The following is a 25,747-nucleotide window of genomic DNA, read 5'->3' as shown; positions in this document are numbered from 1 at the left end:
CGCAATTCAGAGCACAATGGATTTTAACGGAGAAAATAATACTACAATTGAAGGCGGTGACGGCGGTGTGGGGAGTGGCAACGGCGGATGTGGCCACAACTCCACCACCGTCACCACTAACAGCTGCAGCAGCAGTAACAACAACAACAACAACAACAGCAACGTCGACGACGTCAACAACAAAACAATAACAAAAACAATAACAAAAACAAGAGATTTGCTGATGTAGCAGACTCAAAGAAAGAAATCTTTACATTTCCTGTCGAGGACAAAATTCGAGAACTTTCAAAAGCAAAAGACATCATCAAAGTTGACGGGGGTAAAGCATCAATGCTCGTACCTCCCGAAATAATAGCGGCAAAAGAAAAAAGACCATATATTTTTAATGCGTATCACGGCCAAGTAGGAGATCCGAAATGGCGCCCATCAGTCACGTCGAGAAGCCCTCAGCGAAATTTCAATAGATGTGGCTCACATACAGAGAGGGAGGTAGCTTGCCAGCATTGAGGTTTTCTTGAAAACTGATGACCTCGCGAGAAGACACGCAGTGGCACCCCGGTGGACTGAGGCTTGGGTCCTACCTTTCGAAGAGAACTATGAGATCTAGATTAAACGGCGTGCTACCAGATGTAAACGTCAGGTGGATCGTTGCCTGTGCGGTACGGGACCCAGAGTCCCTCCTGAATGTAAAAAGGAGCAGCAGGCTGCAGGATCAACTTGGAGGTATTAATCCATGTGAAACCAGAGGATATCGTGAAATTTGTAGACCTGATCCAGTTGCACAACGGGGTGGACCTGCGTGTCGTCGTGGAAGGCAGGAAAGCCCAGATGTGACATGTGGGGCCACAAGCCACCTGAGAGCCTTTTCCCCCCAAATGTTGGGAGGTACGCGGCCACATCTGCAGCCTACAGCGCACCCCCAACAATAGAGACATTTTAATAGAACTGCAGCCTCACCCCTCGCAACTACAGCAGGGGCGTGTGAACCTGGGGTATCTGTCAAACCAGCCCCCTTCACCTCTTTCAAGGATATACACACAAACATGCTCACACTATCACAGACACATTCCCACTCCCCGAAACAAGCCATACAGACACTAGCCACTACTCATCCCGTAGTGAAGACGAGAAAGAACACTACAAAGTAAAGGAAACGAAAAAGCAAAGGAAACAGAAAACAAAAGAACCTACGTCAACACCCGAAAATACAGAAACTCCCAAGACATCGAACCTAGACACGACGAAAACAACACCAGCACTACCATCCTCACAACCATCACTATCTCAACCAAATCCACCAATGCACCAACAACTACACATATCTCTCAAAACAAGCAAATCGAGAAAGGGTGTGCAATTTATGACACCAGCACCTTTCGGGTTCCGGATCATTTAGTGTTAATACAGTTACTCTTCAAAGTATACGAAGAAATTCAGAGGGACTTTCTGCATGACGCGGGAAAGCCAAGCGTCCGCGTAACATAGAGGCTTTTAACCGGTTTCCCAGAAGAACCACATCCAGAGTCCGGGTCACCGGGCTGCCAACAGCTCCCGGAAGGTAAGTAACTTCATTTTTTTTTCTTTTCCTCAACCCTTTCGAGCGGTCATGGCGATTATCAGAGTGGGCTGCATAAATGTTCGTGGCCTGAGGTCACCCTGAAGGCAAGGTCGCTCGCACAGTAACTTCAGGTCGCTAGGTTTGGATGTGATAGCAGCCGTGAGACCAGGATTTCCGACACTCGCAATCTTGCACCAATTTTCGACGATTATGAGATCTATGCATCTCTTAGTCGGCCCAGAATGGAAGGTGAGGTGGCAGTGGTGTTTAGGAAAGACCTGGAACCCGAAGTTCAAACGATCTTCCAGAACTCGGAGGTGGTCCTAAACGTAAGCGACAGTAAATGTGCCTTTAGACTAGTCACTGTTTACGCTCCCACGGGGACGGGACAGCTATATTTCTTCAGACTTTTGGAGGTTTTCCTTGAGAAGTCACGCCTTTTCATATTAGTGGAAGACTGGAACGCCATCTTGGATGCACGCCTGGATAGGATGGGGCTAGCTGATTGGAGAGGTGGTAAAAACCTCACAGACCTGCTCAGCTGCTTCCAGTTGGCTGACAGGTACCGTCTGGATTTCCCGAATGTGCCAATGTGGACATGGAAGAACCGCATCGGGCCTTCCAGATCGTATCTAGATAGAGCATTTTGTAAGCCTGTAGATACAAGTAGTATAAGTTGTCCACGTTTCAAAGTCGTCGGATACACGAACCATAAATCTGTGATCTGTACGGTCGAAACAGACAGGATCTGTAAACAGGGCTCCAGATACTGGAAGCTGAACGCGTCCTTCCTGGCGCGCCAAGCTTTCGAGAGTTGGCAGGCGCAATCGTCAACAGCCGTTGGTGGATAGCCCTGAAAAGGGCTATTAGAGCAGAGGCAATAGTTTTTAGTAAAGAAATAGCGTTAGAGAAATCTAGGATAGAGGGAGACCTATGTACCACCACCACACATACAAATTTTAAAACTAAAACAGGACACCTACAACACATTAAAAATTAATTTTCCAAATGCTGTTGGGCCATTCCAAAAAACATTCTCTTAGAGACTGTATAAAATCCTCGTGGAAACGCTCACAACAAAGACCAGGGGGACACCCCTGCCAGACAACAGTGATAATTAGAGCTCTTCTCCATCCTAAATTTATTTTAATATGGTGATGCTCAGAATAGGTTATATAAATGCCAGGGGCCTCGGGTCGCCTTGGAAACAAGGTCAGCTTTTAAATGACCTGAGGTCAATTAGTGTAGATATTGAAGCCATCAGTGAATTCAGACTACCCGACCCACGGGACCTCATCACTTTTTTCGTCGGATACGAGATTTTTCTATCTCCGTGTATTCCGAGAAGAGTCGGTGGTGGTAGTGAGGTCTGGATTTGAAAATAAAGGTAGTCTTCCTGGATCCAGAAGGTAATTTGGTGGTCCTAAATGTGAACAGCAGTGATGGCGGTGCTTTCAGACTGGTGGCTGCTTATGCTCCGAAAGGGGCAAGACGGTCTGATTACTTCAAGCGTCTGAAGGTTTTCCTGAGAACTTTCGGACTTTAGTATTAGTAGGGGATTGGATCGTTAAGTTAGATGGACTTTTCTATTGCGTGGGAGTATCTGATAGGAGAGTGGGGTGCAAAAGCCTCAAAAACCTACTAAGACGTTTTCAATTGTCTGACAGATACCGACTAGGTTACCCGAATGTGCCAATGTAGACAAACTGCATCGGGTCATCTAGATCGTATCTAGACAGGGTATTTTTTCGGCCAGTGGAGCTGCAATCCTGGATTAGGCGTAGACCAAGGAGGGGCGCTTGGCACCTCGAGTGCCGTCAAGTGCTCGTAACCCTCCGCCAGGCGGGCAATGCGGCCTGTGGTAGTTCCACTCTAGCGTTCTATAGAGGGCTAGTCGGGGGGGAGTGCAACGACGTTCTCGGAGAAACTCTGGGCATCGATGAAGATCAACTAACCGGTCTGTTTCGGAGAGCTTTCGGGCCAGAGATAGCTTCCAGAAATCCCTTGCCTGGCATTGCTACAGAAGAGTGCTGCCTGTTCTAGAAAAACTTTACAGGCACGGAAGAGCCGTCAGCCGGGCCTGTCCGAAGTGCACCCAGAACGATGAAACCGTTCTGCACGCCCTAGTCCAGTGCCTGAGTATTGCTGACCTGTAGGTTTATGTCGAACACCTGCTGTCGCGTGTAGGACGGATCCGGCTATCAGCTGAATCCATTGTGAAGATTATCCCGCCGCCCTCTTTTGGCCGAGAGGGGCAGGCAATTATTATTCGTCTAGTAGCTGTAGCGAAAGAGGTAGTATGGTGGACCCGTTTGAAAGGGCTTAAGACAGACACTTTCCTCTTTGACCAAGCCTTTATCAACTTCTTCAAGTTTCATTTGGAAAGGGAGTTGAGGGTGGAGAGGGAAGTGTTGCCTTGTAGCAAGTTTGTTGAAAGGTGTGTGAATGTTGAAAGAATGGCCAGTGTGAAAGGAAAAATTCTGAGCTTGCACCTGTAAAAAAGGAATCTAAGAAGGGCTCTTGTCCAGTTGTTCAAGCACCCGTGGCTTTAGTGGGACCTTAAAGCGCATCCCTATTGGGAGTTTTATTTTGTTCAATTTTTATTGTTACTATATTGTGATCACGCGGAAAACCCATTGTATCGTCCTGCTTTTGTCTTTTATGTTGTATGTCATTTAATTTTGTATGTGAGCCCTTGTGGCTAATAAACGAATAAATTATTATTATTATTATTATTATTATTATTATTATTATTAGGCGGCGAGCTGGCAGAAGCGTTTGCACGCCGGGTGAAATGCGTAGCCGTATTTCGTCTGTCGTTACGTTCTGAGTTCAAATTCCGCCGAGGTCGACTTTACCTTTCATACTTTCGGGATCGATAAATAAAGTACCAGTTACGCACTGGGGTTGATGTAATCGACTTAATCCCTTTGTCTGTCCTTGTTTGTCCCCTCTATGTTTAGCCCCTTGTGGGCAATAAAGAAATAGGTATTTCGCCTGTTGTTATGCTCTGAGTTCAAATTCCACCGGGATCGACTTTGCCTTTCATCCTTTCGAGGTTGATGAAATAAGTACCAGCTAATCAACTAGTCTTCTCCCTCAAAATTCCAGGACTTGAGCTTATAGTAGAAAGGATCATTATTATTATTATATGTTTGACTTTTGCTTTATATTTGTACAAGTTGGCTCCAAGTCTCACCCAGAGACCTCAAGAGGCAACAGGTTGGAAGTTCGTATTGTTGTTATGAGTAGTGTGCCTTATATTTGGTTTTGTATTTAGTGTTGTACTAGTGAATGCCTAAAAAAAAAAACGAAAGTTGTGTTTGTTACATAGAAAGTATTTTGCGAAGGATATGAGCAGTTCCCATGAGCACTATCTTTTGAAATTCTGCCATTTTGGGGTTTCCTGGTATCTGAGTTAGGTAGCGATCAGCCCCTTTTGCTATCATTCCCAGGGCACCTATGACAACAGGTATTGTTTTAGTCTTCAGGTTCCACATGTTGCTGATTTCTATTTCAAGATCTTTATATTTGCTCAGTTTTTGGTATTGTTATTATTATTTTATTATTATTATTATTATTATTATTATTATTATAAGAAATGAGATAAAAAGAAAATGAAATTCACGTGATTCTTTATTAACCACAACGATCGTTTCGACCCATCTTGTATTGATCCCTCGTGGGTGAGATTCTGGACCACTTGTTGTTGTGCAGCCTTCCGTACACTTGGTTTTTGTCAAGTGACTTTTCAAAAGATACCTCGCTTAATAAATTCGGTTTCGCTTTGGTTTGATTATTATGCATTTCGTTATTTGTTTATAGCTGATTGCATACAGAATTTCGTGAATGTGTTTTGATTGTTCACCACTTCGCTGCGGGTTAGCGCTTTGTGGATGACTCCCTCATAAAGATCGGTGATATCAGGAATGATGGATACCGATATTTCGCTATTTTTTGTGACTTTACCACCGGGGACGAATCGAATCGCCAGTCTATGGCTATATGCAAATAGGGTAGGAACCATTTGCTGGTATGCCGCCACAACGATGAATACTTAAGATTAAATTTAGTTACGAATTGAATTACGCAATATGCGTGTGTACCTATTTGTCTAATATTTGTGTGTGCTCTTTTTGATAAAACAAGTATTTGAAATGTGAACATTTTCGCATACTAACAGATACCGACACACATTTCTACATGTGTGTGTACGATCGTTCGCCACAGTATAAGCTACGCCAAGGTAGTTCTCAGATGTACATTCCAAAACCAGATCAATCAACAACAATTAATAAACCAAGAAGAACGCATCTACATAGTTGCCTGTGGTGTTAGAAATAGCAGTTAAAACTCAATCAAGTTGTAGACTGGGACACGTCTTTAATACATGGGGCTGTTCGATCAACACGGATTTGGAATTTTAATAATTTTATTTCCATATAGACATATATGTTACAATGCGATTTTGTTCCTTTTTTTTCCTTCTCTTCCACTAGAGTATTGCTTCTCAGCCTTTTTCTGATTCCCACCCAGCTTCATCTGTTCACCCACCCAGCTTCATCTGTTCACCATCCTAATTCTTTCCTATATATGAATGATTAGGAAAACATTGTCTTGTGTGTAACACAGTATATTATATAATATTGATTTCAAATTTTGGCACAAGGCTACCAATTTCGGGTGATGAGTCAAGTCGATCACATCAGCCCCGGTGTTCAACTGGTACTTATTTTACTGACCCCGAAAGGATGAAAAGCAAAGTCGGCCTCGTAGAATTTAAACTCAGAACGTAAAGTTACAAGAAGTGCTGTTGAGCATTTTTTCCAGCGTGGTAGTGATTCTACCAGCTCCCTGCGTTAATATATTACATAATATTAATGGCGTCGTTGCGTGATGAAAATTTTGCTTTCCAACATGTTTCTAGGTGGCACCTTGGACAAGTGTCCTCTATTATAGCCCCGAGCCGGCCATAGCCTCCAGAGTGGATGCGGTAGACGGAAACTGAAAGAAGCCCATCGTGTATATATATGTGTGTATATATATATATATATATATATATATATATATATATATCAGAGGCGATACCAGGTCATCAGCGTCGCTCAGGCTCATTACAGATTTTGCATAAGACACATAATCTATCTATCTATCTATCTATCTATCTATCTATCTATCTATCTATCTATCTATCCCTCTCTCAAATATTTTGTTCTTAACTATAAAATTCCTGATAATTTTTTAACTGTTCTTTATATATTAAAAATAAATTGGGCAGTTATAAGATAATTAGTGGGACAACTTAAACTACACACACACATACACACAAACACACAAATACACATACAAACACACACACACACCACCACCACCACCACACGCATGTTATTTCTTTATTACCCACTAGGGGCGAATCCACCACACGCATGTGTTAAGTGGCAACCTTTGCGTGTGCAATGTACAATAATATTTAATGTAGCAGGGTACTCTTTGATTGGTTGTTCATAATGAGAAATAACTGCACGCTACGTTCTGAGTTCAAATTCCGCCGAGGTCGACTTTGTCTTTCATCCTTTCGGGGTCGATTAAATAAGTACCAGTTACGCACTGGGGTCGATATAATCGACTTAATCCGCTTGTCTGTCCTTGTTTACCCCTTCTGTGTTTAGCCCCTTGTGGGTAATAAAGAAATAGGTGCTTCATCTGATTTTACGTTTTGAGTTCAAATTCCGCCGTGGTCGACTTTGCATTTCATCCTTTCAGGGTCGATAAATTAAGTACCAGTTGCATACTGGGATCGATCCAAATTTCAGGCCTTGTGCCTATAGTAGAAAAGAGCATATTCGGCATATTTTGCTTTATGAGTTCAATAAAGGTAACAACACAATAGAAAGTGCGAGAAATATTAATACAGTATATGGGAATTGGACAATAAGCGTAAGCGTCAACGGTGTTTCCAGAAATTCCGAGCCGGAAACTACAACTTAGAAAGCGAGCCTCATCCTGGAAGATCTGTATAGTGCTCGACGAGGACGTCCTGCAAATCCTGATGGAACAAAATCCCATCATAACTGTTGAAGAACTAGCAGATTTGGTCATTCAACCATTCATCGACACGTGCGTGCCATCGGAAAAGTAAGCAAATTGGGTCAATGGGTTTCTCACAAATTTTCCGAGTATAATCGCGCGAATAGTGACTGGTGACGAGAAATGGATTCTCTATAAAAATGTCAAGCGCCGAGACAGTAAGTATGGAAAGGAGAAACACCGGCTAAAGAAGGTCTTTACTCACGTAAGATGTTATCTGTCTGGTGTAATATGAAAGATTTAGTCCACTTTGAACTTTTAAACCCAAAGTAAACGATAACAAAGGAGATCTACCGCGTGCAGCATCATTTATGGTATTATTTATGGGATGACCCAATATATATATAATGCATATATATAATATATATGTATGTATATTCGACTCCGTAGGTCACGAATGACCATGGGTACACCTAAGAGGTTCCCCGCCGGGGTACAAGTCTGGGCAGAAAATCGCTTAACCGGAATAACGCACAACCTCAGGCTGTATTATAGAAGAGCAGCAGTCGCCCACTCAACCGATGTTATCCAAAGGAAAGGTAAACGTCGCAACTCATTTCTACAGCTGAGTGAACTAGAGCATGCAGGCCGGTCCGGGAATCGAACTCACAGCATTATGTTCGTATGCTCGATCCTCTAACCACTGAGCCATGCCCCTTCATTATATATATATATATATATATATATATATATATATATCCCCTCCACTTCTCCTGCACTACCTCTGACACCTCTGTCTCCTTTCTTGACATTTCGGTCAGCATTCATCACTCCACTATCACCACCTCCATTCACTATAAGCACACAGACTCACACTCATACCTCAACTTCTCTTCCTCCCACCCTAAACACACCAAGCTTTCCTTCCCCTATTCCCAATTTCTCCGTCTACGCAGGCTCTGTAGTGACGACCATGACTTTGAGACTCATGCCTCGCTACTTCATCCTACGTGGATATCACCTCACCACTATCCACACCGCCCTTGCCAAAGCACGCTCCGTGGACCGTGCATCTGCTCTCTCCCCGAACCTGCCCCGCTATCTCCCGCTTCCCATTTCCACTAACCTACCACCCACAACCCTACCTCTCCAACGCACCATTCTCCGAGCCTTCCGGCGACTCCAGTTCGACCCCTCCCCTTCGCACACCTTCCCTAACCGACCCCTCCCCTCTTTCAAACGAGCCCACAACCTACGAGACCACTTGGTCCACAGTTTCTTCCCTAACCCAAACTCCCAACCCGGCTCCTTCCCCTGCTCCCGCCCACCCTGCTGCACAGGCCTATCACATCACCGACCCTATCACATCACCGACTCCTTCACCTGCACTTCTACCAATATCATCTACTGCATCTTCTGCTCTCTCTCTGCCATTCTCTATACATCGGGCAAACGGGACGCCGCTTGACTGACTGGTTCGCAGATCACCTCCGAGACATCCCGACTCGGCAATGGCACCCCGGTCTCGTGCCATTTCAGCTCTAACGGTCACTCATTGCAACACCTGTCCGTGTTCGGATAGTCCTTGCAGAGGAGCCATCCGGACTCCAGTTTGCGCCGTGAACAGGAATTAGTCTTCTGTCTTCGCTCTTTTGCGTCACATGGGCTCAATTCTCCTCCCCTCGCCTCTCTCCCCCTCCCACCTACATCCTCCCACCCAGCTCTTCTCTCTTACTCCGACTCTTACTTCTTCTCTTCACTCTTACTCTCCTTCTCTCTTCTCTTCACTCCTACCCACCTTCTCCTCCCGCCCTTCATCGTCATATATATATATATATACATAGGCTGTGTGGTAAGTAGCTTGCTTACTAACCACATGGTTCCGAGGTCAGTCCCACTGCTTGGCACCTAGGGCAAGTGTCTTCTACTGTAGCCTCGGGCCGCCCAAATCCTTGTGAGAGGATATAGCAGTGTATATGTGTGTGTGTGTGTGTGTTGTGTGTGTGTGTGTGTGCCAGTTAAGCACGGGTCGAGGTCACGTCCAGGTGAGGAATTTATACGCCAGTGAAACCGGGAAGCCGGTCCTTATGAGCCTGGCATGGCTTGAGAAGGAAACATGTATATATATATATATATATATATATATATATATATATATATATATGTATATATATATATATATTATATATAAACATGTATATATATATATATTATATATATATATATATATATATATATATATATAAACATGTATGTATATATATAAACATGTATGTATATATATATATATATATAAACATGTATGTATATTATATATATATATAAATTCCCCACCTGGACGGGACCTCGACCCGTGCTTAACTGGCACACACACACACACACACACACACACCACACACACACATATATATATATATATATATAATATATATATATATATATATATATATATATATATATATATATATATATATATACTAAGTAATTAAGGGTTTAGCAACGAATTGCCTCACCACACACCGAATTTAGAAATAGCAGTCAAAGAGTTTTGGCTATTCTTTCTACTTAAAAGGGAGATTCCAGTAAAAGCACAGCACTTAAAAGGCAAACAGCCTTTTAAATGCTGTGGTTTTACTGGGATCTCCCTTTTAAGTAGAAAGAATAGCCAAAACTCTTTGACTGCTATTTCTAAATTCTTTGTGTGGTGAGGCAAATCGTTGCTAAACCTTAATTACTTAGTATTACTTATACCTTCCTTGAATGGGGCTTTTACATGCCGAACTCTACTTGGTGAAATTAATGATTATTCCAAATTAATTAATTTCACCCTTTATTATTATTATTATTATTATTATATATATATATATATATATATATACATGTTTCCTTCTCAAGCCATGCCAAGCTCATAAGGGCCGGTTTCCCGGTTTCACTGGCGTATAAATTCCCCACCTGGACGGGACCTCGACCTGTGCTTAACTGGCACTTATTTTTGCCAGCTGAGTGAACTGGAGCAACGTGAAATGAAGTGTTTTGCTCAAGAACACAACGCATCGCCCGGTCCAGGAATCGAAACTACCATCTTACGACTTTTAATCCAGCACCATAACCACTAAGCCACGCGCCTACACACACACACACACACACACACACACATACATACATGTATTTGACAAACACCTGAATGAACTGCTACAATAAGCAACGGCAGGTAACAATACGTACACACACATGCATATATATATATATATATTTATATATATGTATGTATATATGTATGTATATGTATGTGTGTGCGTATGTGTACTCTTGTGAATGTGCGTGAGTACGTGCATGCGCACGCGTGGGTGTATAATGATAAACATAAGTGTTAAACAAAATCACGTTGATTCAATGTCCACAAATTCTATCTTTGCGCCTCACAGTCGATCAATCAACTGCTTCCGCATTTAAGGTTAGTAAATGTATCTCAGTCGGTTTTGACGATAAATATCCTAGTTTCCGACTGAGCTACGTGCTCATTGAATTATCGTATAATTGATTCTTTATTCCAAAGACTATCACCCTTTCAGCTTAATTCTCAGGAAAATGAACGTTACATAAATATGTGCGCCCTTTGAGAAACAAGTACAATCTACCAGAGGAGCTTCTACATTTCTCAGTACCCAATTTCACTTTTAAGGCTTGGGTGCACACCCCACTCAAGATGTTGTGCAATTGGATTGAAACAGGGATCTCTCGATAATGAAGCGAACTTCTTAACGACTCGTTCAATTATCAAGTGTTAAATTTAATCCATTGCTAGGTTTAGCATCACCAGCTGACCCTTGGATGCCTTTAGCTAAGCCCACTTTGTTGTGAGCATTTAGATACTATCTACAGTCTGAGGATAACTGTCACTTTTCCTTTCACCAGTTTTGAAGGCTTTTAGAAAGGATCATATGCTTTCCTTTCTCTCCTAATCAAGCCAGTAAAAAAAACGATTTTATACGTTTCAAACTCATTTGGGACTGCATCACAACAACAAAATAGAATTATCTTTTACTACGAGTTTTATACTATCTATAGATATGGTTTAATCAAGGAGAGAAGGACAGCGTCCATTACAATTTTACTGTGACTCCAGTACAGGCGAGGGGAAGAGAGCTGTAGAAAAGATTATTAATGGGGTTGCTATGGTAGGGAACAGTGCATTAAGTTATCGAGTTTATTATCAAGCACAATACCTCGTCTGGGTGCGTGGATGCCGCTAAAGTTAACAAAGGGCCAAGTGGTGGTACTAAAACGGGATGTCGGATTAGCTCCACCTCCCTGGAACAGATACGGTTCACCCAAAGAAGATCCACACAGTTTCTGAAAACCTAATTTCACTGACAAGTCTTGGGTTGATCTCCAGATTATTGTATTATACACTGGCGCAAGATGTCGGGCAGGTAGATCGGTACAGTAAACACAAATTTGCGAAATCCTTATACTGGAACTTTGCAATATTGTACTACATAAGCACATGACCACGATTACTCCTGTCATTATTGGTTTCAAATGTTGGCACAAGGCCAGCAATTTCGGGGAAGCAGAGTAAATCGATTACCTCGACCCGTGCTTAACTGGTATTTTTTTCATCGGTCCCAAAATTATGAAATGTAAAGTTGACCTTGGTGGAATCTAAACTCAGAACGTAAAGATGGACGAAATGCCGCTAAGCATTTTACCCCCGGCGTGATAACGATTCTGCCAGCTCGCCACCTTATATTCCCCTGCCATTATTAAAAACAAAATATAAGGCGGTGAGCTGGCGGAATCGTTAGCTCGCCGGACGAAATGTTTTTTACGGCATTTCGTTCGTCTTTACGTTCTAAGTTCAAATTCTTGCGATATCAACTTTACCTTTAGTTTTTTTTCTTTTTTTAAGATCGCTAAAACAAGTACTAATTGAGCATTGGGGTCAAGGCAATCGGCTATCCCCTCTCCCAAAATGTCTAGCCTTGTACCTATTGTAGAAAGAATTATTAAAAACAAAATAAAACTAAGGTGATTTTGACAGAATCGTTTGAGCCTCGGAAAAATTGCTTTGTGATATTTTATTCCGATTATTCACTTCCTGAATCTTAATCCTACCGATATCAACTCTGTTTTCATTCTAGTGAGGTCGATAAAATACAGTACAAGGCAAGTACATGAATCGATGTCATTGACTAACCCCTATCTCCACTAGCCGTTTTATTAAATTAGAAATCCTTAGTAAAACAAAACAAAACAAAGCAAAGCAAAAGGCAGCACAACGAGGAAGTGGATTGTATAAACAACAGAGGCTAGAACTGAGTGCCTTATGATGTACGTGTATAGTTACGTTCCATTACAATATGTGTTCAAAACCCGCCGAGAACGGATTTGTCTTTCGCCTTTTCAGGATTGATAAAGTAAGTACCGGATACATTTCTTTTTTTTTTTTTTTTTACAATTATTTTGATCTTGAGGAAGACGGCTGAGCCCATGGCCCTCGCAGGTCTTGAGACCGATGTGAATGATGCCGTCAACGTATCTCTTGAAAAGTTGGAACTCAATGGCTGAAGAACAAAAATGCATGTACAGGGAAAGAACTCCACAGAACCAATTTTCTGTGGAGAAAAGATTGCGTGTAAGGTAGGGTTTGAAGGAGAGGATGGACATGATAAGGTTGACATATGATAAGGTTGACGAGATGAGGGGAGGCGAGGGAGCCGGGCGTGTCTAAGTCAGTGGTTCTCAACCAGGGTCCACATGACACTTGATGGGAGGGGGTCTACATAAGATTACATTGTTAAAATTTGTATGCAATAAATTGTTTATACTTCTACAATATACAATATACTTTCATTTTTTTTTTAATATAATTTCTTATAATATTTAATTATAGCAATATACTAGCATTTTTTAAACATCGAACGGCTAGTGAGGTCAACACGAGTAAAACAGAAATCAAAAGGGGGTCTAAAGGTAAAAAAATGGTTGAGAATCATCACTGGTCTAAGTGAATGTGATACGAGACCAACGAGTTGTGAGGGACAGAGAGTGCTATAGTAGCAGCGGAGAAGGTAGAGAGAGAGAGAGGATGGGTGGGGAGTACGTCTGTAGTATATGGGCAGGGGTGTTGATTTAACCCTTTAGCATTCAGATTACTCTATCAAATGTAATGCTTATATCTTTAGATGAGGTATTTTTGTGAAACATTGTGAGGTGTAATCTTAAAGAATGTAGTTGTGTAAAGCCGAAACAATGCAGGAAGTCAAAGTAAACTACAAAATGAAAAAAAAGAACCCAGCTTTGTAATTCTATATTTCGGGGTGAAGACTCCTTCTTCAGGACATTCGGGAAAGCGGTGTTTGGAAAAAGTTTTCCAACCACCGCTTTTCAGAATGTCCTGAAGAAGAGGTCTTGTTCTGTTTTCTTTCCATTTTGTAGGTTACTTTGTACCTTCTGCCATTGTTCCGGCTTTATACTACTACATTCTTTAAAGTCATATATTCACATTATTTTGAATTACTCATGTACTGTTTTGTAGCTTTGAGATTTCAATGATGTGACTCTTTACTTTAGGTATGACATTGTACGGTAGGTGTACGAGGCCAGACCTGGCTAGCTTGAACGTAAAAGAATAAGAATATTAGGGCTGGATATGGCTGGTTTAAATACTAATGGTTAGTCCTCTACTGTAAGATTGGCTCCTAACTTGGGTATGGCTCGCTTTACAACCACGTGGCTTTGGACTCAGTCTCACTGTACGGCACGTTGAGCGAGTGTTTTCTACTATGGCCAAAGCCGATAAATGCCTCCTGAATGAATTTGGTCGTCAGAAACTGTACGAAAATCCATCGTATACATGTATGTGTGTATATTTGTGCGTGCGTGTGTGTATCTTTGTATTTGCGTATATCCGCTCCCCTACTTAAAAACCGGTGTTATTTTGTTTACATCCCGTAACTTAGTGCTGCGACAAAAAACACAGATAGAATAAATACCAGGGTTTTGAAAAATAAGTACTAGGGTCGATTTGTTCGACTAAACCCTTCAAAGTGGTGCCCCAGCATGGCCGCAGTGCAGTGAATGAAGCATTGAAAAGAAATCAGATACAATGATAGGCCGGAACTGTTAGATCTTCGAACTAAACTCTTTGCGATTCTATTTCAGTTTTTAGCATGCTAATTTCAAATCCTGCCGAGGTCAACCACATTTTTTATCCTTCCGGGTTACTAGATTGAAAGAACCGTTAAGGCGATGGACAAAATGCTTTGAGGCGTTTATACAGGCTCTTTCACATTCTGAGCTTAAATACTCAGTGAAATTCGAACCCAGAATAACTCAGAACAACGCCAACTAAACTACAAAGACGACAGGAAGTGAAATTCCCGGAAGTTGTGAAGATTGCTGGGTAGTCTATCAAGGATGCCTAGGGCTTGACAAGTACAGCAGAAATAAGGTAATACCAATGCCAGGAGCTGATAATGGAAGCCGTGTAAAAGAGAGCTTGCTTGCTACATACAGATAGTGGATATGGAAGGATCATTTTTCTGCGGTCGATGAACTAAAGTAACAGCTAACTACTTACCCACGCAAAAAGAAAACGTTGCATTGCACATATCTTAGAAATAATCGTTAAAACAAAAGGTGCTCCGGGTTTGTTTGTTTTTTTGTTTTTTTTTTTTTGTTTTTTTTTGCATCCTTATTTCAAATTCTGACGAAGTCAACTTTACGTTTTATCCTTCTATGGTTCTGGGGTCGATAAAATAAAGTACTATTCAAGTATTGTGGATCGGTTTGAAATCTGAGCACCTTGTTTCAATTCTGTTCAAATTATGACTCCGGCATCAATACAAGCGTTTTGTCCGGCCCCGTACGTCACCGTTTTCTACCAATTCACTGCCCTCTAACGAAAGCAAATTTAAATTTCAAGGAAGGGTTTAGATAATATCTTCAATCCCCGTGCTCAACTTGTAATTCATTTTATCGAATTCAGGGGGATGAAAAGCAAATTTGATCTCGGCAGGATTTGAACTCAGAAAGTAAATACCACGGGACATTTTTTGTCCGATACTCTAGCAATAGGACTAGTATAATAATTCTTTCTATTATAGGCACAGTGGAGGCACGTGGCCTATTGGTTAGAGCAGCGGATTCGCGGTCGAGGGATCGCGGGTTCGAATCTCAGACCGGGCGATGTGTGTGTTTATGAGCGAAACACCTAAGTTCCACGCGGCTCCGGCAGAAGGTAATGGCGAACTTCTGCTGACTCTTTCGACACAACTTTCTCTCACTCTTTCCTCCTGCATCTTGCAGCTCACCTACGACGGACCGGCTTCCCGTCCAGGTGAGGAACATATACGCCAATGAAACCGGGAAACAGGCCCTTATGAGCAAGGCATGGCTCAAGAAGGAACAAACAACATTATAGGCACAAGGCCTACAATTTGGAGGGGGGGATAAATCGATTACATCGACACCAGTTTATCAACCCCGAAAGGACGAAAGGTAAAGTCGACCTCGGCGGAATTTGAACTCAGAACGTAAAGATGGACGAAATACCGCTAAGCATTTTGCCTGGCGTGTTAACGATCCCCCCCCCAGCTCGCCGGAATAATAATGACAACTATTACTATCAACAGTACAAAGTCGGCCCCACCAGATTTACGAGGGGACTGGGGAAAGTTGTAGCAGTTGGAATCGATTTAGCCGTATATTACTGGTAGTCCCTTTTCTTTTTCTCTTTTTTTTTTTTGACTCGGAAGAGTATGATCTCAATGAAAATGACGATGACGACCACGATAATAAGGACGAAGAAGAAGCAGGAGAAAGAGATGATGAAAGAGGAAGAGGAAATAGTAAGACTAGAAAACAGTAAGAACAGTAAAAACAGAAAAAGAATTTAAAAAAAGAAACAGCAGTTAGAGTAAGTTGTATTTTTTGTCTTGTTTTTTTTTTTTTTTTTTTTTTTAATAATTTTGTTGTTAATAAGTAAAACGAAAAAGATAATGAATTAATAGATTTACTCACCACCTCCATTACGATAGCAGATGTAGGGAAATCTCCAGACATTGCCGAGGTCTACGGCAAAACCGATCACGGATAGAAGAAAATCTAACTTTTTGCCCCAAGTTTCGCGTTCTTCTTCATCCTTGGGTCTTTCAATGATCTTCATGGTTCCATCTCCGACGGGGACGGGTACGGTAGGCGAGGGTGTCATTTCTGCCTGTCGGTGCACAGCGGGAATCACCAACCACAACGTGAGAGAGATAGAGAGAGAAAGATAGGAACAGAGGGAGAGAAAAAAAAAAAGCTAGGTGAAGGAGTGGGATGAGGAGGAACGGGTTGTTTTTCAAAAGACAGATACTTTAAGAACACGAACTACAAACAACAACGAAACGTACCAACACCACCACCAGTACCACCACTACTAATAACAACAACAATAACAAGAATAACGATGGAGGTAACAAGTTATTTTTAAAATGAAATTGAAAAAAAAAATTATAAGAAAAAAAATTATAATTGTTAGTTTAAATAATAATTTCTTTTAAGCTCCTTTTATGCTCCTTAATTGCTTTGTTTTTAAATTAACTCAGTTTGGGGCCGTTTTAAATTCAATAAGGGGATACGATGGCCACACATTTAACCAAGAGAGAGAGAGAGTGAAAGCAAGGAGAGGGGGGAAAGTGCACGAATGATTCACTTATTGTGCTATTTTTTTAAAACTAATATTTATAACATATCAAATAATAACAGTATCAAAATCAAAATATCATGAATATCTAATAATGATAATAATAATAATAATAATGATAATGATAATAGTCTTGACAATGGTAAAAAAATAACTTAGCAAAATTAATTAATCGAAGAATGTAGTCAATGACAAACTTATCATAGTAATATTTATGTTGTTATTATTATTAATATTATTATTAAAGATATATATATTAATGGTGATGACTGGTATAATTCTTGACTTAGAATATAAAATAATATAAAATATTGAGAGATATTTGAAGAATATTGGAGAATAAAAATAAGGAAAAAAAGACAGTGGGTGGGGTTAAAATTTAGCGGCGAAAGTCAAAATTTTAAAAGTTAGTCTTATTTTGAATTCATCTGTGTGGGCATGTATGTATGTATATATACGCAGGTATGTGTGTGTATGTGTGTATATATATATATATATATATATATATATATATATATATATATATATGTAATATAATATAATATAATGTAGTATTATATGGTATAGGGTAACAACAGTTAAAATAAGGGGTGAGGAGACAGAAACAAATACAAAAATTAAAAGTTAATATGCACAAAAATACCGAAAAAAAATCAGCGACGAAACAGAGAAAGAGAGAGACAGACGGACAGACAGATAGAGAGAGAGAGGATACAAATGGAAAATTAATTAGTTAGGAAGAAAGGTGTATGTACCGCGAATGATAATAAAACAAAAAAAAAACAAATTTGTTTAAGGCCTGTTTCTGAGTTCTGATATGCGCATCGAATTGTACAGTTTTGCTATATAGATGCAGAGCTTGTTGCACGACAAAATGTGTATAGTTTACACAAAGATGCAAGTTGTCATCGGAAAGCGACAGTGTAGGGGCAGTCCCGTCAGATCTAAGCAGAAGAATCTCAAAAACTAATCTTTGTCCGTAGCTATAGCAGTTGTTTTTCTGTTAGTTTTGCTGCTGCTGCTGCTGCTCTCGTTGCTGCTGTTGTTGTTGCTGCTGCTGTCGTTGCTGGTTGTTCCTGCTGATATATAGTTTAATGTCGGATATATATTTGTCAATGCTGATGCCGGATATACTCATGTCAATGATGATGACGATGATGGTGATGATAATGATGATGTTTCTTTTCGCTACAGCTGTTGTTACTGTTGGGTTCCTGCTGATGTATTTTAAATTGATGCTGCTGTTGCTGCTGCTGCTGCTGATGATGATGATGATGATGATGACGAAGATGCAGTCACTGTTAATGTTGCTGATATTGCTGCTGGCTGGTGATGCTGAGATATATTCCTGCTGATATCGCCGCTGATATTGCTGCTGCTGGTGCTAGTGCTGCTGTCCAGCTGATATTGTTGTTACTGCTGTTAGCGCTGCTGCTGCTGTGATATTGTTGTCAGTACCTGTTATTTACTGCTGCAGTTGCTGTTGCTGTCACTTTCGGAAAGTTAATGATGACTGCTGCTGCTGTTGTTGATGTTGCTGCTGTTCTTGTGACATGTGGTCTTGCTGCTGTCGCTGCTGCTGCTGCTGCTTCTCCGGCTACGGCTAACCCGGGGCGCAATCGCCATCATCACCACCACCACCACCACCAACAACAACAACAACAACACACCACCGACACCTTACTCTTTTACTCTTTTACTTGTTTCAGTCATTTGACTGCAGCCATGCTGGAGCACCGCCTTTAGTCGAGTACATCGACCCTAGAACTTATTCTTTGTAAGCCTAGTCACTTTTGCCGAACCGCTAAGTTACGGGGATGTAAACACACTAGCATCGGTTATCAAGCGATGATGGGGGGACAAACACAGACACACAAACATACATATACATATATATATATATACGACGGGTTTCTTTCAGTTTCTGTCTACCAAATCCACTCACGAGGCTTTGGTCGGCCCGAGGCTATAGTAGAAGACGCTTGCCCTAGGTGCCACGCAGTGGGACTGAACCCGGAACCATGTGGTTGGGAAGCAAGCTACTTACCACCACAGCCACTCCTGCGCCTTAGTGAAAAAAGAAACGATGACCGCAACGACAACGACAATGATGATGACGATGATGATGATGATGATGATGATATTAATGAAGACGACGACGACGACGACGACGTCGATGATGCTGACGATAACGATGATGACGATGCACTTGTACTGTCTTAAACGAATATTTCTCCTCTCTTTCTTCGTGGGGTTGTTATTGCTGTTTGTTAATTCTCGTTTTGCGACTATATTCCTGTTTGCTGATTTTTTTTGTTTGTTCGTTTTTGTTTTTTTTGTTTTTTGTTTGTTATTTTCTTAGCCACTACGAAGACCCTTAATCGAGCAGAATTAACTATGAAAAAGTTATTCCAGCCGAAACCACCCTGTCATTTCTCTCTCTCTCTCTGTCTCTCTCTGTCTCTCTCTCTCTCTCTCTCTCCCTCTCTCTCTCTCTCTCTCTCTCTCTCTCTTTACCTCTCTCTCTCTTTCCCTCTCTCTGGATACGGGACATCCGAGGGAAATTAGAAATTTGCAGGTCCGGAAAGGGATGGTGTCCTCCGAAAGTTCAGGCAAAGTGTAAGATTTATTTATCTATTTATTTATTTATTCATTTATTTCATTTATTTATTTAGTTAGTTAATTAGTTAAGTTTAGAGAGATAGGCTCGGCAGATAATTAATCAAGGGACTCAGAAACCGATGTTGCTGGCGGGACCCTGCCTTTACAGGCTTCGCTTGCTGAGAATCTAAGGCCCACAACACTGTGATATTTACGTTCTCTCTATGTGTTCTTATTTAAGAGTGGGATGTGATTTTTTTTTAGTGAAGTTTGACTGCTGTTTCTAGCATATAGAGCAACCATCTACAGGCACTTGTCAAATAGTTCGGCCGTTTTGCAAGCTGGTTTCTCTCTCTCTCTCTCTCTCTCTCTCTCTCTCTCTCTCTCTCTCTCTCTCTCTCTCTCTCTCTCTCTCTCTCTCTCTCTTCCTTCCTTTCTTTCTTTTCCTTTTTGCCGCCATTCCGATGTTATTCCACTTCCACTTAGCTCTTTGCGATTGTTATTGTTGTTACAGACGACGACGACGAAAATGATGATTATGATGATGGTGATAGTGATGATGGGTACTACTTAAGAAGAGTGGTCCCGGTGCGCGCATTCGCGCATCCGCGCTAGCTAGTCGATCCTACAACGACCACCTAGCAAAGTAAATAAAACACAAAATAAATAATTTTTTTACACAAAGTAAATAAAACACAAAAACACAAAGTAAGGATCGACTAGTCACGACTAGCTAGCGCGAGTGCACGAGTACGCCGAGTGCGCGCACCGGGACCACTCTTCTTAAGTAGTACCGTGATGATGATGATGACGATCCTACTGCTGCTGCTGCTATTGTTAATGATAATGAGCTTGCTTATTAGTATTACAGTTAATATTGTTTGTTGTGGTTGATCTTGTTCTTGTTGTTGCTGTTGCTGCTACTGCTGTTGTTGTTATGTTTGTATTTCTGTCTCACTTTTCGCGCCTCTTGAAATCATCAAGCTGTTCTTTTTTTTTTTTTTTTTTGATGTTTGTTTGTTATAGTGGATGTCGCTCTTATTGCTGTTGTTAAAAACAGCGATGGCCGTGTAAACTAAATCTATAACTAATGTCGTTTCAGTGAGGTATACATGTGTGTGTGTGTGTGTGCATGTAGCTGTGTGGTAAGAAGCTAACTTTTCAAGCATGTGATTCAAGGTTCAGTCCCACTTCGTGGGACCTTGCGCAAGAGTCTTCTGCTGTAGCCTCGGACCGACCAAAGCCTTCTTCTGAGTGGATTTGATAGACGGAAACTGAAAGACCGTCGTATATATACATGTGTTTTTGTGTGTGTGTGTGTGTGTGTGTGTGTGTGTGTGTGTGTGTGTGTGTGTGTTTGCCACCCCATATGTGCTTGACGACCGGTGTTGGTGTGTTTGCGTCCCCGTGACTTAGCTGCTCGGCAAAGACACACACACACACGCACATATATATATGTATTGGCGGTAAGAAGCTTGCATCCCAACCACATGGTTCCGAGCAAGTGTCTTCTACTATAGCCTCGGGCAAACCAAAGCCTTGTGAGTGGATTTGGTAGACGGAAACTGAAAGAAGCCCATCGTATACATACATATATATATATATATTTGTGTATTTGTGTTTGTGTCTGTGCCTCTCCCCTACCTCGCTTGACAACCGATGATGATGTGTTTACGTCCCCGTAAATAGCGGTTCGGCAAAAGAGACCGATAGAATAAGTACTAGGCTTACAAAATAAGTCCTGGGGTCGACAAAAGGCGATGACTGAAACAAATAAAAGAATATATATATATATATATATATATATATATATACGACGGGCTTCTTCCACTTTACGTCTACCAAATACACTCACAAAGCTTTTGTTGGTCCCAGGCTGTAGTAGAAGACACTTGCCCAAGGTGCCTCTCAGTGGGACTGAACCCCGAACCATGTGGTTGGGAAGCAAGATTTATAACACACAACCACGCCTATTTTGTTTTCATGTTCACTTATAACCCTTTCTAATCTAGGTACAAGGCCTGAAATTTAGGAAAGGGGCCAGTCGATTACATCGACCCTAGTACGCAACTGGTACTTAATTTATCGACCCTGAAAAGGTGAAAAGCAAAGTCGACCTCAACGGAATTTGAACTCAGAACGTAGCGGTATGTTCACTTATAGTAAAAACAATTTTACATTAATCTGAAGGGTCACTCTGTAGTTTTGTCAAATAGAAATTTATTATTCTTATACAAGAATGCTGTTGATAGTGACTTCGAAGTTTCTACCTACTGTTTGTATGTATGTATAAACGTAAACACACATATACATATAAATACACACATATATACACGCAATTGTGTTTATGTACATACATGCGCACATAGATATATACATACATATACGTACATGCATATATATGCTTATACGTATGCCACACATATACATATATGTATGTATGTGTGCGTGTGCGTGCTAGTGTGTGTGTGTGTGTGTGCGCGCGCACGTGTATTATCTAACGTTTATGAATTTGTTTTGCAAGGTTCCTGATGAGAAATCGTCTGTTGAAACAGATAGTTATATTTCGGTATGATAATTTATTTATTTCCAAATAAACACACGCACAATATATTCGCTCTTCACTCGTTTATTAATGTTCTTACTTTATCTTATGTCCATTGTGTGAATAGAACAGGAGGAGACACGTGGGATGGAAGAGTTACTGGAGAGGTCACAGGTGTGTGACGATAGATTTTCAGACAATGAGCATAGGGTAAAATAAGGACAATAATAAAAGAGTGAAGAACAAATATATAGTGTGTGTGCAAGAAAAAAAATTATCCCGAAATATAACAATACATTATCTAATATTTCCTACTTTTTTTAAGACAGTGATTTAAGAGGTATTTTGTCGCTATTTCTAGAAATTCTTCCGACTAAGTAGAAGCCATTATTGTTTCTTTTGTATTTTTGGTCTGTGTTATTTTATTTTATTTTATTCATATTATGTATTGTTGTTTGTTGATAATGATGGTCAAAAAATACAAATTGTTCCTAATATATATACAAGTCCTGAATTTATGCTGATCCCTCATCGATCCCAGAAGTTCCATCTTAAAACATAGGCACGCTGGGCAGTTGCCCCGGGCACTCCATAAATCGGGGAGTCTAGTTCTGATCTATGTATGTTGCGGCTTGCCGTCAATGAATAAATATTATAGGACCCAGTGCATTGAGGTACCTGAGGACATATATCGTCGCGAAAACTGAATCATAATACTTTATCAAAGACGAAGGATTTGAACTGAGAAAGTGAAGTGTCGGAAGAAAAACTTCGAAGTTTTTTTCCCGACGTTCTAAGAGCTCTGCTAATGCATTGCCTATATCACGTATCTACACCAAGCGTCAAAAGTGAACCACAACACCAAAGTGACTCCAAAATAATTGTTTCTAATATAGGTACAAGGCCTGAAATTTGAAAGGAAGCGTAAGTCGATTAAATTTACCCTTGTATTTGGTTGGTATTGTATTTTATTACCCCCGGAAAGAAGAAAAGCAAAATTGATTTAGACACAAAACCTAAAGAGTCAAATAATAATAATAATAATAATAATAATAATAATAATAATGCCCTGATGCAGTACTATGCAGTGGTTCTGCCTTGATGCAGTACCAGGCAGTGGCTTTCGTGGCTTCTGATCTTAACTGATTGGAAGTGTTATTATGTATATTTTGTCTTGGTATAAAAGATGGGCTACACCAAATATTCTGCTCAATACCACAGATTTGCTTGTCAGTTGTTTGACCTTAACCAGTTGAGCATGTCCCTTAGTGGCTGACGATATGTGCATCTCTGATCAAGTGCAGAAGTAGTGGGGGAGCATCATAGCCATGTATTGAGAGGGATTCTTTCTGGTTTGAATAATTCACCTCTGAAAACATGGGTGTTTCGTTCAACATCCTTAAACAACCCTTATTCAGGGACCCTTTGAGCAGGATGGGTTACTCGACCAGAAGAAAATTCTAACTGGGCCCCACCTGCAAGGTCATGTGCTATTTATCTTGATATGAGATCACCATGTCGCGCACATATGATTGTGATGCATGTGCCTGGTGTACCTCTATCAGACGGATAGTCATGATGGGTATACTGGGCTTCGTATATTTTACCCCAGTGTCACTTTGATGGCATGCACTGATCTCTCACTCAACAATAATAATGCTTTCATATTTTGGCACAAGGCCAGCCTGTTCGAAGGAAAGAGTAAGTCGATAACATTGACTCCAGTGTTCTACTTGCACTTATTTTATCGACGCTGAAAGGATAAAAGGCAAAGTTGGCCTCGGCGGAATTTGAACTCAGAACGAAAAGACGAACGAAATGCCGCTAAGTATTTATTTCTTTATTGCCCACAAGGGAGGGGGATAAACATTGAGGGGACAAACAAGGACAGACAAAAGGATTAAGTCGATTACATCGACCCCAGTACGCAACTGGTACTTAGTTAATCGACCCCGAAAGGATGAAAGGCAAAGTAGACCTCGGCGGAATTTGAACTCAGAACGTAACAGCAGACGAAATATCGCAAAGACTTTTGTTCGCCGTGCAAACAATTCTGCCAGCCCGCAGCCTTAATAATAATAATAATAATAATAATAATAAAAAAAATGATGATGATGAAAAGGAGGAGACGGAGGATTTCTTTATTGACCATAAAGAAAAGCATTAAGGACGGCGCAGGACAAAACATTGGGTGCGTATGTGTGCGTGCGTGTGTGTTGTGAGGGTTTGCGTGTAAACTGGTTAAATAAGATAAAAGGAGTAGTGATAAAATCTTAACAATGAGTATCTTCAGTATGTGGTAGACGTTCGAGAGCTGCTCATGGAGAAACCCTTTAAAGGCACGGGTACACTTGACTTCTAGGACAGGGGCCTTTCTCAGCTCTCTATCTCCGATTTAAAGGTGTATGCTCAGAGCAGGCCAATGCACTCGCACCCTGCTAGCCACTCTCATCCACCTTTCAACAAAACGAACGGAAGACAACACTTACCTCCTCATCTGTGTTTTCTTCTTCAAGTGATGAGGATTGACCTAAGAGAAACATTTTTTCTTCAGCTTTTTTCAGTTGCGTCCACCATACAACCTATTTTGCCATGTCCAACAGGCATATAAAACTGCCTGCTCTTTCCGGTTAAAAGAAGGCGGCGGGGCAACCTTCACAGTGGATTCAGTTGATAGCCAGATCCGTCTCACACAGTCCAACAACAGCCACTGCAATAATAAAAATAATAAAATAGATTTCAAATTTTGGCTCAAGGTCAGTAATTGAATGACTGGAGCAAGCCGATTATATCGTCCCCAGTAATCAACTGGTACTTATTTTTATCGATCTCGAAAGAATGGTAAGCAAAGTCGACTTCGGCAACATTTGAACTCAGAAAGTGAAGAAGGAAATGTCGCTAAGCATTTTCCTCTGTCAGATCGGCGCCTCAATAATAATAATTCTTTCTACTATAGGCACAGGCCATGGATTTTTAGGAAGGGGCTAGTCGATTACATGGACCCCAGGGCTCAGCTGGTACTTATTTTATCGACTCCGAAAAGATGAAATGGAAAGTCGACTTCGGATGCATTTGAACATATAATAATAATAATCTTTTCTTTATTGGTCATAAGGGCCGGACACAAAACAAAAAGGGACACTGCAAGACAAGAGACAAATTGTCTGGTACAAAAGTACGTGTTTACAACAAAAACAATAACAACAAAATGTAAACAATAAAATTCCCCAAAATTAGTGAGTTCCACCCTGGGGCATCCAAGGAAACCCACACATCCTGTCACCCTGATCCCAAGGACACCCCAGGCAGGCACTTCTCTTTT

The 25,747-nt window shown here is 41.0% G+C and overlaps 1 protein-coding gene across 4 annotated transcripts in view; it reads right to left on the bottom strand.

The window, feature by feature from the left end:
- The window catches only part of LOC115213095 (sodium-dependent serotonin transporter-like), a 592,816-nt gene that overhangs the window by 525,104 nt on the left and 41,965 nt on the right, over window positions 1-25,747 (bottom strand). For 2 of the 4 annotated variants that reach the window (XM_036503897.1, XM_036503896.1), the window contains 2 exons: window positions 24,915-25,135; window positions 16,613-16,808 (listed from right to left, as the gene is read on the bottom strand). In XM_036503897.1, coding sequence (XP_036359790.1) covers window positions 16,613-16,808; window positions 24,915-24,968 — 250 coding nt within the window. In that variant the 5' untranslated portion in view covers window positions 24,969-25,135. Of the gene's footprint in view, window positions 1-16,612; window positions 16,809-18,034; window positions 18,353-24,914; window positions 25,136-25,747 lie in introns of those variants that run through there. The other 2 variants (XM_036503898.1, XM_036503899.1) reach the window with 2 other exon arrangements.

This window comes from Octopus sinensis, linkage group LG6 (assembly GCF_006345805.1).
Source record: "Octopus sinensis linkage group LG6, ASM634580v1, whole genome shotgun sequence".
Taxonomy (NCBI): domain Eukaryota; kingdom Metazoa; phylum Mollusca; class Cephalopoda; order Octopoda; family Octopodidae; genus Octopus; species Octopus sinensis.
The sequence above is the reverse complement of the archived record's forward strand: the minus strand, read 5'-3'. Positions and strand labels throughout refer to the sequence as shown.